This window comes from Tinamus guttatus, unplaced genomic scaffold (genome assembly GCF_059628265.1).
Source record: "Tinamus guttatus ecotype Peru unplaced genomic scaffold, ASM5962826v1 Tinamus_guttatus_pri_ptg000085l, whole genome shotgun sequence".
Taxonomy (NCBI): Eukaryota; Metazoa; Chordata; class Aves; order Tinamiformes; family Tinamidae; genus Tinamus; species Tinamus guttatus.
Genome location: NW_028288619.1, coordinates 1,544,456 through 1,558,565, shown reverse-complemented (window position 1 = coordinate 1,558,565; position 14,110 = coordinate 1,544,456). Strand labels below are relative to the sequence as shown.

The 14,110-nt window shown below is 36.2% G+C and overlaps 1 protein-coding gene across 2 annotated transcripts in view; it reads left to right on the top strand.

Moving 5' to 3' along the window:
- Positions 1–13,698, top strand: part of BCKDHB (branched chain keto acid dehydrogenase E1 subunit beta) — a 112,793-nt gene extending 99,095 nt beyond the window's left edge. The window contains exons 10-11 of one of the 2 annotated variants that reach the window (XM_088520300.1): positions 7,551–7,703; positions 13,370–13,698. In XM_088520300.1, coding sequence (XP_088376426.1) covers positions 7,551–7,691 — 141 coding nt within the window. In that variant the 3' untranslated portion in view covers positions 7,692–7,703; positions 13,370–13,698. Of the gene's footprint in view, positions 1–7,550; positions 7,704–11,466; positions 11,566–13,369 lie in introns of those variants that run through there. The other variant, XM_088520301.1, reaches the window with a different exon arrangement.
- The last annotated feature ends 412 nt before the right edge of the window (positions 13,699–14,110 follow it).

Genomic DNA, 14,110 nt, shown 5'->3' with positions numbered 1-14,110 from the left:
TCCTTTTAGAAGTTGCACAACCTTTTATTTCCTGGTGAATATTTCATAAATAGTAATATTATTTTTCTTGTAAGCGATTCATTTCAGGGCAAGTGGGATAAGAAGGTATGACTCCACCAAAAGAATACATGTAGAATTTTAAAATTAAATTCAGCTCAGAGGGAGAAATCTGTGCTGAATATCTGGTCAGATCCTGTTTCAGGATGTTTATAACTCCCAGAGGTGCCAGTGATAATGAAGACAACACAAAGAACACAAAGGAAAATGTATTACTTCATTTGATATACTTGTGTAATTATGCACATTCTTTTCTGTGACATGGAAGTAATGAGCTTAACGGAGCAAATTGGTTATTTGGTAGTGTAAAAAAAAATTTCAAGTGGTCTGGAAAAATGTGCAACATACACATTTTCCAGTGACATAAAGGAATTAAAACATCCTTTCAATGTCATTAACTAGTGATATGCCAGGAGCAAAACATGGACTTCTTATCGGCAACAAAAATTGCCGAAGTATCAAGAATTGTAGAACACTAGCATACTGGTTGCTCTGGATACTATTTTTCAAGAAAAGTCTTTTTAATCCTTCAAGCAAGCTGCGAGTTTTTACTTCCATGCAACAGAAAAAGAGCTTTTATTTAAGAGTATTAGCATTGCAAGGCCGCTGCTGATGTGTAGCCGACGAAAGTTACTATAGTGACCTAACATCATCTTATGGGAATGCAATTATGGCTATACCATCACAAATTCTATCCGCCCTGAAAAAAGCAGTTTTGAAAAGACAGTGCTTTATTTATGACATAGGAATATTTGTGTTCTTACCTCTTAAATTGTCTGAATTACCTCAACATTTATTATTTTCAGTTTCGCTCACAATTGTCATGTCTCTGTGTTCAAATTCCTTCGTCGTTTTATTGGGAAACCTTTTAAATATATGGTATAGAAATATGTTTTCTAAAAATGTGTGTGTGTCAGCTATAAAAGAAATATGTATTATTTAGTAACCCCATAAATCCTTTATATTTCTATTTGGATGAAAAGAGCAGTTATAAAGCACATAGAGTTTCATTTCTGGAAAACATATTTTTACAGAGAATTCGTATATCAAGCTTTGCTTTTTTGTTAGAAAGGCGAGATAATGTAATAATTCATAGATTGATTTTCAAAAGTTGGCTTGGTCATTACAGAAAATATTTTTAAAGGAGTATTACTTTTTAAAATGAATATTGCATAGCGTTGTATATGTCTGGATTCTGAAAGTGCGGTGGTCAGAATGTATATTCACTGCAAATTAATTCAATGTTCATGATTGAAAATACCTGAACTAAATGCCTCTTTTAGCATGACAGAGGCAAGAGGCATGTGATTTAATAGGAAATAAGCCTATTCATTTTATGGTATAATACTTTATCTTTTATACTGGACTTCATCTTTAAATATTGTTTTATGTGAATCAGTTTTTATGGAGATAATATTTTAAATAAAACCATTAATTGCTTTTTTTAAACGGTTAAAGCCAACAAGTTATACAGGATAGATTCCCCTAACTGCTTCTTTATTTTTAATTGCTGATATATTTCATAAATAAAAATATAATATCCATCTGACAATAATAAAATACATTGTTTACATTTTAGCAGTGAACTGTTTTCCCATGTTTGGCAAGATATTAATTATGTGAGTTTTAATATCTGGTAATAAAATGAAATGTTCAGATTGTGGTAAATTATAAAAAGTTTTTTTTAAGTGATCTCAAATTTAAGTGATCTCAAAAAGTCGGAAGATTTTTCATAGTATTTAAACATTTTTAAAAATATCACTTAAATTCACTTTGAGGAGAAAAATCATACTGCCATTACAACATTCAGGAATAGATATGTAAAAGTATTTTAAGTTGACTATTGCTGAGCACCCCTAAAAATAAAATCTTAAAAATATCTCATAAATCTATAGTACTTATGCAACTCATAGTGCATACCATTTTATTTATGTAACATCTAAATGCAAATCAAAGCAAATTCTGTCTTTATCAGAGAAAGTATTGTGTTGTGGTTATGAGACCGAGAACTGGAGATTCTTGGTTTTTTTTTTTATATTGAAAGGAAAAAGGAAACTGTTCAAATTAGAGAATTTTTATAAACAGAAAGGAAAAATCCTGTAATCTCTTTTACTGTCTGCTGGTTTGTATTACATGAAATCCACCTTTTCAAAATTGGGTTTTATCAACTAACCTACCTCGAAAGCTTCTTTTGAAAAATCTTTCTTCATCTAATTTCTTTTTTGTAGAATACTCTTTGACACAGATGGAAAAAATTAAAAGGCTTTATTAAAAAAGTTTTAAATGAGTTCACAATGCTCGCTATTAACTTGCAATAGGATTTGCCTTATTCTTGCAGCAATAGAAAGCTTACAATTTGGGGAAGTAATGGCTAAAATAAATGTAAAATTAAACTAGAAGTGTTATAAGATAGTTTTTCTTAACTATTTGAAACCACAGGGTAATTTATGACAGCAGCAGTGAATCTCTGATCCTGAGTTTCTCCCTGAAAGATTCTTTGAAAAAAAAGTCTATTCTATTATTATTATTATTATTATTACTATTTTATTATTATTATAACTATAGCCCAGAATTCTAATTGTCAGAAGCTTCACAATTGGAGTAAGCCTTTGCAACTAGTCCCTTTGTTCCTGAGCGTGAATAACCCATCCAATTACTGCATCCAAATTTTGTAGTTGAACCTTGTAGAAAAATACGTAGTGTTGCATGAAAAATGTTCCCATAGCTTGTATTATGTAATGGATCTTAACTTTATATTTATTCTCATTTTTATTGTAATAATACCAAAAGAAATACTAAAACTTCCATCAAAGTCTGCCTGTTAATATGGCTCTTCACAATTTTTGTTTGTTACCCTGCGGAAAGTACATTTCTGTGCTGAAAAAGTAATGATATGGTCAGTGTTCTTATACAACTTTGTAGTCCTGTGATGTGGTTGTAATTCTTCCTCTGTCTCTACTATCCATAATGTTACAAAATAAGAATAACATGGGGGACACCACCAGTGCCTTAAATGTTACAGAAATAATGGAGTTTTTACGGAAATTTTAATCAGCTTAGGGGGTGTCTTACAGAGTAGGAGAATTTTCAAGTAAATACAGCTCCTTCTTTGCAAATTCTAAATGTATCATTAAGAGAAGTGAAATAGATCCAAAACATATGGAAGCCAAGAGAGCACGACCTACGTTGGACGGTTAAGGGGACCGCGATCAGTTCCGAGTTTGTCTTGCTTTTACTTTAATGCATTGCTGCAGTAAATAGCGGTTTGCAGTTGCTTACAGGCGTGTTTGCACATGGAGGTTTTTTATTTTTTTCAATAAATGCAGAATGATATAGATTCCCTTCAGAGGAAGGAAGCTCTGGAGCAATAAACTCTTAACTATTTGCTTATTGGCCAGATGCCTAAAAGCGCTTTCCTAAACTGTGTATCAGATTGCTTTAATTTTCTATGAGTTGCAAAAGAAGGGCAATATTTTCTTTCAATAATCTCCAATAATATATTTGTTATTTTTTCCTTTATTGTACCATTCCATATCTTTATAAATGTCTGTAATTCTGGATTTTTCATGTGTTTTAATATTTTAAGGCCATATCCTGATTTAGCAATGCAATGATTGTCAGTACTGAGTATTGAATCTCATTATTTGATTGCCTGTGTGGTAAGAGTAGAGTATACACGTAAGTACCTTACTAAATGGTAATCCATTGCTTAAAAAAAACTAAATCTTGAATAAAGTTTGCCACATTAGCATATGAGAATAGTATCATTTATGGAAATATTGGGAGTCTGTGCAACACCAGGGAATGCATTTGAAATACAGTCATGCTACATGTAGAAAATCTTTGTTTTTCACATCCCTTAAAAACAAGCTCGTGCCTTCATTTTAAGAAGTGTTGCCTGTGTGAGATCTGCATTTGACTGATTGCCCCGAGTTTCAAGAGTACATTCTTAATGGTACCCATGCTCCTAAGTGGTTTTGAAAAGTTTTCCTGAACAGGTATTAAGCAACACATGTAGAGATTAAAGAATTTGACCAATTAAAATGCCTTTATTGTATATAACAAAGTATTTCCTAGGAGGCTTTCAGGCAAGTGAAGGTAATTGGCGAAGGTCATGTTGAGTTAACTGGGGCCAGAATTTGACCCTTGCAGTCGGGCAGTGGGAAGAAGAATGCTTTGGTGTGTATTTTTCTTTTTTTAATAAAACGATTTTCATATATTTCATTCTTAACTATACATATCCCTTTCTGAGCCTTTTTCACTAACAAAAAATAGTTTTTTGAAAATTCATAAACATTCTACTAAATAAGTATGACTCCTATCTACAGATTTTCACAAATTATTTAAAAAGATTTTATCTTTCATGAAACATTATTTACTTGACTTACCATACTTACTTGACTTAAAATTTTAATGTTTTTTAAGTTCTTCTTTTTACATTTTTTTTCCTAAGCTTTTACCTTGAAAGAAGTCATTTTATTAAAATACGTTTTCTCAGAATATTCAGGGATTTTCTAAAGGCTTTTATAGGACTTTGGGCCAATATCAGTATTTTGTGTTCCCAGGCAGTACAAAGTAAATGCACGTAATTTTAGATGTTGACCCTCTACCATCCCTCTAATACTGCAGCAGACTTGCTCTCAAAGGCTTGTGCAACGGACGGAATCTTTGAAAAAAGAGTCAGACATTGGTTATTGAATGCTCTCAGTCCTGCTTCTCTCGAATGTGATTGCACAGGTGCAAAAAATCTGGCACAACAATATGTATTTATGACTAGGTGAACTGGTGCTTCTATGCAATCTTACTTTTATTGCATACGGCAGCTGTGAACAAGAGTCTATGTGAGATACACTATTTGGTGGGCAATCACTTATGCTGGGTGAACTTCAAGCTCAAGAGGGGAGACGAGTTTGAAAAATGTCCACAGAGTACATATATAAAAATATCTTCCACTGGCTCTCAGTGTTTGCTAACAGTACGATTTTTCTGTGCTGTAATTTCATGTAATTAAGAATATCACCTCATTCGCTCAGATTGCAGTTGTTAAGTTAATGCCATCAGGCAATCAGCTTCATATGCTGCACGTCTGTGGAAAAGTTTGGTTTGATTTGGATTTAAAGCACAGACCTGAATATATTCTTCCAGAAGCTTCAGAGGTGAAATTAAAAACTTCTGAATTGGTAAGCACTATTTGTTGTGTTACAGAATCGACTCCAAACCAAATTATAGGAAAAATTAAACAAAGGCTTCAATCCTACCAAAGATTTGCATGCATGCCTGCACTTATCCAAAGCACAGCTGGTAACCAAGTAGTATCTTTTTTCAAATATGTCAGCTGGTTTGATTAAAAAAAAAAAAATGAAGGCACAAGTCTCTCCCTAAGGCATCTTAGGACAAGCTTGTTCTCATGTGCAAAATGTGTGGAAGTCTAAATGTTTAGGTGGCAGCTGCCCTTTGATGAAGTCGTAAGAATATTGTTGGAAAAAACAAACTAATGCAAAGTGAAATTCCATTTTTGGCACACTATTACAGTCAGAGCCATTTGTTTATGATGCTGTGTTGACTTCAGTCAGACAAAGTGTAAGTAGAGAGTTTCCCCCGTGGATTTCACTGTTCCATGGATTTGAGTAGTCCATCCGCCAGTGGCTAATGCTTCTGGGGCTGTCTGCCAGTTGGCCTCCTGGAGGGGCAGCGCTGCTTTCTGCACAGATGCCCAATGTATGGGCAGCATTGCAGGAATACATTCACTGGAAACGTAACAAATGTCCCTTGCAAACTTCGTTTGGATGGACTGTCCTCTCTGAGCCTGTTATGACTCAGAATGATCCTATGACGGTTGCTCCAAAAGAGCAGCGTAGAATTGGAGCAGTGTAGAATTGGTTCGGAGGCCAAAATCAGGTGGTCCCAAAGCACAATAGTCTTATTTGGCAGGCACAGCATGGAAAGTGAGGACTGGTTAGAAACCAAAATATTCTCCTTGCCAGCAGGTTGGGGTTCAACACCGTGACCTGGCTGAATAGAAAGCATATATATCTCATGGACAGTAGAGGATTTAATACACTCTCTTTCTCAGCAGTTTGTACTAATGTGAATCTCTCACCTTACAGGAAAAAGCAAATAGTGGGCTGGAAGAGGAATCTCAAAAATATCTGTTTGCATATATATCTACTTTTAGAGCTATTCTAAAATTCAGAGCTACTTAGGCTACGAAATTTCTAGATGGGTTATTTTGCTATTAAATGTAACAACACTGTATGCAACCAGAAAACTAACTGAATTTTTTACTTCCATTTCCCTTGAAGGAATATGCCGCTTAAAGCTGTACAGGAGAGGTAGCTGGGAAGAAAAGTTATGGTGACGTGTGTTATGAGTACCTTCTATGCCATATGTCATGATGGATAGAAAATGAGAGCTTGGCTACTATGGACTGCAAGGCAACTAGCATTCAAAACAGTTCATTAGTCTGAGAAAATACTTAGCACTTTGCTTCAGAAAAACACAGCTGTCTGACTTTATGGTGGAAAAGGGCTGTGGCCGCTAATACTTTACCTTCCATTTTGCTGAGCCAAAGAGAGGGGAAGTTGGCCAGCATGTCTTAGTTGTTACAGTCCATGAAGGAGAGGCCAAGAGGAGAGACATAGTTTGTCCCTTCATTTGTCTGGTCTGGAAAGTGAATATATATGCCAAAGATATGGGAAAAAATGAGATGATATTGACATTGACAACATTTTGATCTGGCAAAGTTATTTCTTTGTCCATCTGTTGTTGTGCGTCAAGGTCTCTGCTCTCACTCTGCTGCTAGGGAGAGCAGGAGGATTGAAATCCCATTATTTGTTTGGTCATTAAAGCTAATAACACTTGATGCATGTTCACACAGGTCACTCTCAGGTTAGCGTGGTGTATTTATAATATTTTGTGCCCTGTTAGGTTGAGTAATGCAGCTCTCATGGGCATTGCCGAATATAAGGTCTCAACAGAACAAAGATTATGTTTATATTTGCAGAAAATGAATTTGACTCAAAAGTGTTGAAGGTTTGCAAATCCCTATGAGTTCAGGCTCACAGCTTTCCACCCTAAAGGCTGAAATCTGTTTGAATATGATGATCATTTAAGCAACAAGTAATGCACACTTTTTAAGTTATGCAGTTTTCCTATTTGTTTAAAGGTGGCGCAGGAAAGAAACTCTTACTCTCTTCTTCCTAAAATATTTGTTTCTTGGCAGCGCTTGGGATGTATAGCAAATGTACTAAAAATACCCTGCATACAACTGAATGCAGCACATATGTCAGGAATCAAAATAACATTAATACAAGTTGTTCTTTTAATATGTACCTTTGAGCAAAAGGAAGCACTAGCCTGGACTACTTATGCTATTATATAAATAGAAAGTTTGAATTTCAAGGACCTTCAGGCAAAGTTCATTAGAACTCTGAGATGCAAGATTTCTGAAAATAATGGCCTTGCTAACATTTATCCTGTATTTCTGTTAATAGGAGGAGTGCTTTTTGAATTTAGAGGCTCCTATTTCAAGAGTGTGTGGCTACGACACTCCCTTCCCTCACATCTTTGAGCCTTTCTACATCCCAGACAAATGGAAATGCTATGATGCACTTCGAAAAATGATTAACTACTGAGAAGTAATACAGGTGAGATGTAATGTCTTATGCTGTGACTTTGCCTCTGAGCTTTCTGACAGAGTAATTGAAAGGTTTGCGGGTAATATTTCTCTCTCTCTCTCTCTTTTGCTTTTTTTGTGTGTGTGTGTGTATACGTGTAATTGCCCCTTATGGCTTCAGGCCTTCAGTCTTAAAGGTGCTGGACTACTTTTAAACAATGAAATTGAAATCAATGTTTAAGCAAATTACTTTGCTTAATTGATCCGGTAACTGAACGCTTTGTATCCTGAGAAATGAGATCAGGTGAAAGAAATATTTAATTGACAAGATATATTTTCACCTACATTCAAAGACTTAGTTATCTCAGGTAAAATATTTTGTTAAATTTTGGAATTTCTCATTCTTCATGGTGGCGTGTAATACTGTAAGTCCCAACCTGTACTGACTTGCACTGCATTGCAGACATATATGGTATATTGAAAATGTGTGAACTATCTGTAAAGCCTTACAGTTCTGCTCAAATACAAATTTAAGACTTGTATTTAACACTATAAAAATCATGTTTCTGTATAACTTTCACACAATTTGGACACACTTGAAGATTTCTGTTTGCAGAACCATTCAAGCACCTGGAGTGTGAGGTAATATATATTTCTTATAAATATTAATGATAGCCTGAAACGCATCTTGTATTTGATTTTGTTGCAATATAATACTAATGGTCTTTCTGCACATACATAAGCACCATTAGAGTCTGTATTGGCCAACCACGATTTGAGAAAGATTGTGTGTTGTTGTTACAGAACTTCTTGTGTTTGCTGACCAAACTTTAATAGTTAGGCAATGTATGAATGCACTGTATGCTATAGTTTCTTTAATACGGTGAATTAAATAGTATAGTTTTTGAGATTGGGTCTTGATGAGTCTTGTACTTTGAAGCTAAACAGAAAACTGGCCCAATTCCCTTTGAATGAGGGGGAATCCTGTAACATGTAACGAGGCGGATCTTTGCTGTGCCCTATATTAGGGGCGCCCTCTTGTGTCAATTTTACCTGTGTGTTAAGCTATAAATTACGGTTTGGGCAAAAGGTAGGAGGGTTAGTCCTATTCATATGCATATTTACTTTCAGGACCACCTTTTGCTGTTTATTTCTTCCGGTACCATAAAGTTGAGCTTCCCCATGTGAAGGGGGCCAAGATATCTAGAAAGTGGCATATTTCCACTTAACAGTATTTCTCCAAAATTACCCATTATTGATGTACCAAAATTGATGAATTTTGTAGCTGGTTTTATAGAATATGTGGTAGATGATGTCTTTCTCAGTCCTTACCTTTTATGTACATTGTACTGAATATTAAAGACTGATTTATTTTGAACCTGGTACCTCGGTCAGTTCAGCTGTCCCTAAGAGACGTCAGAGAGAGCATTGGCCTCAATTGGCCTACTGAGATGAGTATTCTGCAGTCTGTTCCTTTCTTGGAGATTAAACATTATTTCCTGTGTTCAAATAGAGGAAGACAAACTGAGGAGATCTGGTGGTTCAGAGACTTAGTTTCACTCCCATTCCTAGATAGCAAGGGATGTATGAGGAGAAACAAGTATCATAGGAGGTTATGAACAGCTAAAAGTCCGTTTAGTGTACCCAGGGACTGGCTTACTGACTTTTTTTTTTTAATTCAGCATAACATTAATTGATGAGGCTAGTGGGTAGTTCAGAATGCTAAGGTTAATTTATTTCAAAAACTGCCTTGTGTATAGGGAAATAAGGGGTATCTTTTCTCAGAAATGGTGTTTCAGTTTTGTGGATTTGAGCAGAATCAAAGTCTTGTGGATGTTAGGAAAGTGGGGCATTTTCTTGACCTACTGCTGGAGGAAAAAAAGAATCAAGCAGGTCCCAGTGATGGAGAGGCATACAGAGTTCATGTCCAAGCTACAGAAACGTTCGGATTGGCTTAGTCATTGGTTTGCTTGAGTTTCAAGTCATTTCTCTTAGTCTACAACCACGTCGTGTGCCTGGCTATTTTCTTCTTTTCCTCTCTTACTCAGAATTTGTTACTAGAATTTGCTTCACCCATTACTTTCAAGCAGTTTATTTAAAAATATATCTATGCTATATATCAAAATATCCTTTTGAATATGACTTGAGATCTCTTTGAGACAGAAGCTATCTACGACTTCATTTCAAAAAGTCTTCAGTGATAGGATTCCCTTCACTCATTACCAGATAACCAAATTATATAATATTTCATGGTCTACAACTGTTTTGAAAATTCTCTTTAGCCTTGCTATTATTTGGACCTGGAAAGAGGTTCTGAATAATGACATAAGGATGTTAACTCTGGAATTATTTTTTATATATTTGCTTTTAAGTTATTGGTATGTCTGGAAAAGCATTTCTTAATTATCAAGGATTAATATTGTGTATTCCTCATAAGGAAATAAAAAAGGCTATCTATGTGAAATCTGTCTGTTTTGTGTACAAATGTACCTCCTACTGAAAAAGGTCCTTCTCATTTACTTGAATTCACTTGCTGTACTGTGTCAGAGGCTAATGCGAGACTCAAGCTGGATGCTACAGGCAGTCATTCTTAAAAGCAGCCTTATTCTCTTACTATACATTTGGCTTTACTCAAGCCCATGCTAACAGTGTCTCACACATAAATAGTTGCTTACCTTGAGGCTGATGGTACAGATAGTTTTCCTGTTCAGAGATGAAGTTGAATAACGTGTGCTGCATACCTCATCAGTGAGTGAAGCAGGAGCAAAAGCTCTTTTAGTAGCTTCTTAGTGCTAAACATTTATAGCTATATTAAACAGCTTCCAGGTAGGCAGCTGTAATCCACATAATTCTTTGTAGTAGGAAAGAAAGATAATGAAAAAAGAAGCGACAAGATCATGATGATTAGACAGTACCTGGATAGCTGGTACGCTCAGTGAACATACAGCCACTGTCTGGCTGTTCATTAAAGAAAAGAAAGAAGACAAAAAAGAAGAAAGCCAATGCACTTCATAATATATATTCTAGTGATACAGAAATATATATTCCTGACTGGCACAGAAACAGCAAATGGCCAATTGGTTTTCTGTCACCTTATGCAGTTTTTCCTGCCAGGTTTGATATGCTGATTTCTTGTCAAATTCTGAATTTTAAAGCCGTCCCTACCAGATGACAGAGAGAGTATATGTGGGTATATGTATATGCAGATATATGCAGGTATATGTATGGTTGCAAATGTAGTCAATAATAATACTGAGCTATCGCACTGGGTAGTGTCATTAGGGAACACTTTCCACTTACAATTTTAGCTATCAAAATGGAAATGATTTAGTCTCAAGTTTTCTTTCTTTTTCTTGAGTTCATTTTATAAATTTATTGGAAAGTTTGAGCATACAGCATACTACAAGGTTAGGAATAGTTGGCATTTTAATTAATACTAGGGTACAGTAACTACCCATATATATATTTATATTTTTTCCCAAGCCTCTATTTGAAACATTTTTAACATCCAATATAGTTTGCACAAAATTAGTACTTCAGAGAGGCTTACAAATAAGAGGCATGCCTTCCCTTTTTCACGCAATATGTTGTCTGGGAAAGAAGGAGAAACCCATTGGATACTTAGGTTAGTAACTGTTTTCTTTTGCCCTTGCTAGGCAGTGCCTCATAAATTTTAACTTCCTGAGAAACAGGACAAAATATAATTTCTCTGCCAATTTAATAAATAAAGTATGAGGGAGACCATGCAATATCTTTTCTTGTTAACCTGAGACTAACAACTAATTTTTTTTCAGCATATGGATCACAAATCTGTCAGGCTATGCTGACTGCTGCTCATAATGGGCTGTCTGTAACCACTAGAATAAACAACTTCCAGAGGCTTGAACCGAATGCGAGATTTGGAGAGTTGGACAGAGAGGAACCTCATGAGGTTCAACAAGGACAAGTGCAGGGTCCTGCACCTGGGGAGGAATAACCCCAGGCACCAGGACAGATTAGGGGTTGACCTGCTAGAAAGCAGCTCCGCAGAGAGGGATTTGGGAGTCCTGGTTGACAACAAGTTAACCATGAGTCAGCAATGTGCCCTGGTGTCCCAGAAGGCCAATGGGATCCTGGCCTGCATTAGGAGGAGCGTTGCCAGCAGGTTGAGGGAGGGGATCCTCTCCCTCTACTCAGCTCTGGTGAGGCTGCACCTGGAGTATTGGGTGCAGTTCTGGGCTCCCCAGTGCAGAAAGGACATTGAGCTTCTAGAGAGGGTCCAGCGTAGAACCACAAAGATGATGGGGACTGGAGCATTTGTTATATGAGAAAAGAATCATAGAATCATAGAATCATAGAATGCTTAGGGTTGGAAGGGACCTCTAGAGATCATCTAGTCCAACCCCCCTGCACACGCAGGGACACCTAGAGCACGTGGCACAGGACTGCGTCCAAACGGGTTTTGAAGATCTCCAGAGAAGGAGACTCTACAACCTATACAACTCTATAACCCTACAACTCTATAACCTAAAGACTAAGCGAGCTGGGCCTGTTTAGTCTGGAGAAGAGAAGACTGAGAGGAGATTTGATCAATGTGTTCAAGTATCTGAGGGGTGAATGTAGGGAGGATGGGGCCAGGCTCTTCTCCATGGTGGCCAGTGACAGGACGAGGGCAAATGGGTACAAGTTGAAACACAGAAAGTTCCACCTCCACATGAGGAAGAACTTCTTTCCTGTGAGGGTGACAGAGCCCTGGAACAGGCTGCCCAGAGAGGTTGTGGAGTCTCCTTCTCTGGAGATCTTCCAAACCCGCTTGGATGCCACCCTGTGCCATGTGCTCTAGGTGACCCTGCGTGTGCAGGGGGGTTGGACTAGATGACCTCTACAGGTGCCTTCCAACCTTAAGCATTCTGTGATTCCTGATTTTTGACTTCTTTTTTCCCCTTGCTGCATAGCAATAAAAAAGTAAATAGGGCTCTTGAACTGTGTCTCATTCACAACCAGTGGGTAGTCCCTATATAACAGCCTACTAGTGCTATGAGTTAGTCTGTTAGGATAATTGTTGCAAATGTCTATTTGTTGATCTTGGTCTTGCATCACAGCTTGCTGAGAATCTATAGAAGATCAGTAATAATGAAATTTATGATTATGATTATTGAAAAACATTTGGGATTGCAGTTTGTTTTACAAGGTGTCTGTTCTCTACAGTGGTAGATAGTATATCTAGTAAACTTTTGAGAAAAAAAAAGAAAAAAGACACCCTTTGCTTAGGATGGATGACACTTCATCGTAAAGTTTCTATGTAAATGGCCATAATTAGTGTTGTCTAGACACTGCAGCATTTCTAATTTCTAAGTGTCTGCCTTGGCAGCTTTAGCATTTGAATGTAGGGATTTTTTTGTACACAAGTAACTACATTGTTAAATTGTAATTTAGACATCTTTGAGGTTAAATGGGCATTGGTGGTGTTTATATCAAATCTGCATAAGTAGCCAAACTGGAGGAAAACATCAAGTCAGTTATGCCTGAGAACTAACCTTTCACCACTGATTAGAAATGAATTTAATCCAAATTTATACCTGGAAAAAAGGAAAATTTATCTTTCGTATTCTACAGATTACATTATAAATTTAAAAAATGAGATTGCCATTGCTGTTTAAATTGTGGATATTACTTTCAGCTTTAAAGTCTAATTTATGTTGTCATCTTCTTCTGCAGAGATGAGAAGAACAGGGAAATACAGAAGCCTTCTTCAAAATTCTTGGTTTATTCAGAGCTTTTGGTTTTGGAATTTGTAAAGCACTCAGAAGTTTTCACTGAAGTCAACTATCCTTAGTATTCATCCAGGCTATTCTTCAAAAAGTTGAAATCTCCACTAATTATGGAATCAATAATGGACCGGTGATTCCTTAAGTAATTTCAGATGTATTTTAAAATATTTCAGATTCAGTACGAGCCTTATACATTTTGCAATGTTCATTATGTTACCTCTAAATTTCGCTGTGTAAATATTAGAAACAAAATTTTATTAAATAAAACAAATTATGTGCATGTTGTGTCTTGTTTTTATTGTTGCTTCAGGAAAACGCAAAGAAGTCCTTTGAATGTGACTATGTTTTCAACAAAATAAAGCAAGGCCAGCTTGTGTGTCTGGCCAAATTTAGCTTTTGACTAAGATCTTTAACAAGTGTAATTAGTTGCCTGCCTTTATCTGTTGAGTGGTTTCATGTAAAATAGGCGCAAAATATTGATTTCACCCTCTCCAAGGAAAATGGAAACTCCTAAGCAGAGATTAAAAAGTGCTTAGATGATAGTTTCCATTGTTACATTTAGTGCAATATTATTGTTTAATTATTTTTCCTTTAGCTATGGGATATCTGCTGCTGAACAGTTAAATAAAATGTACGAAGTTGTCCAAAGAAAAGGTAGCAGTGCTCTCCATAATCATGCCAGTGGTGG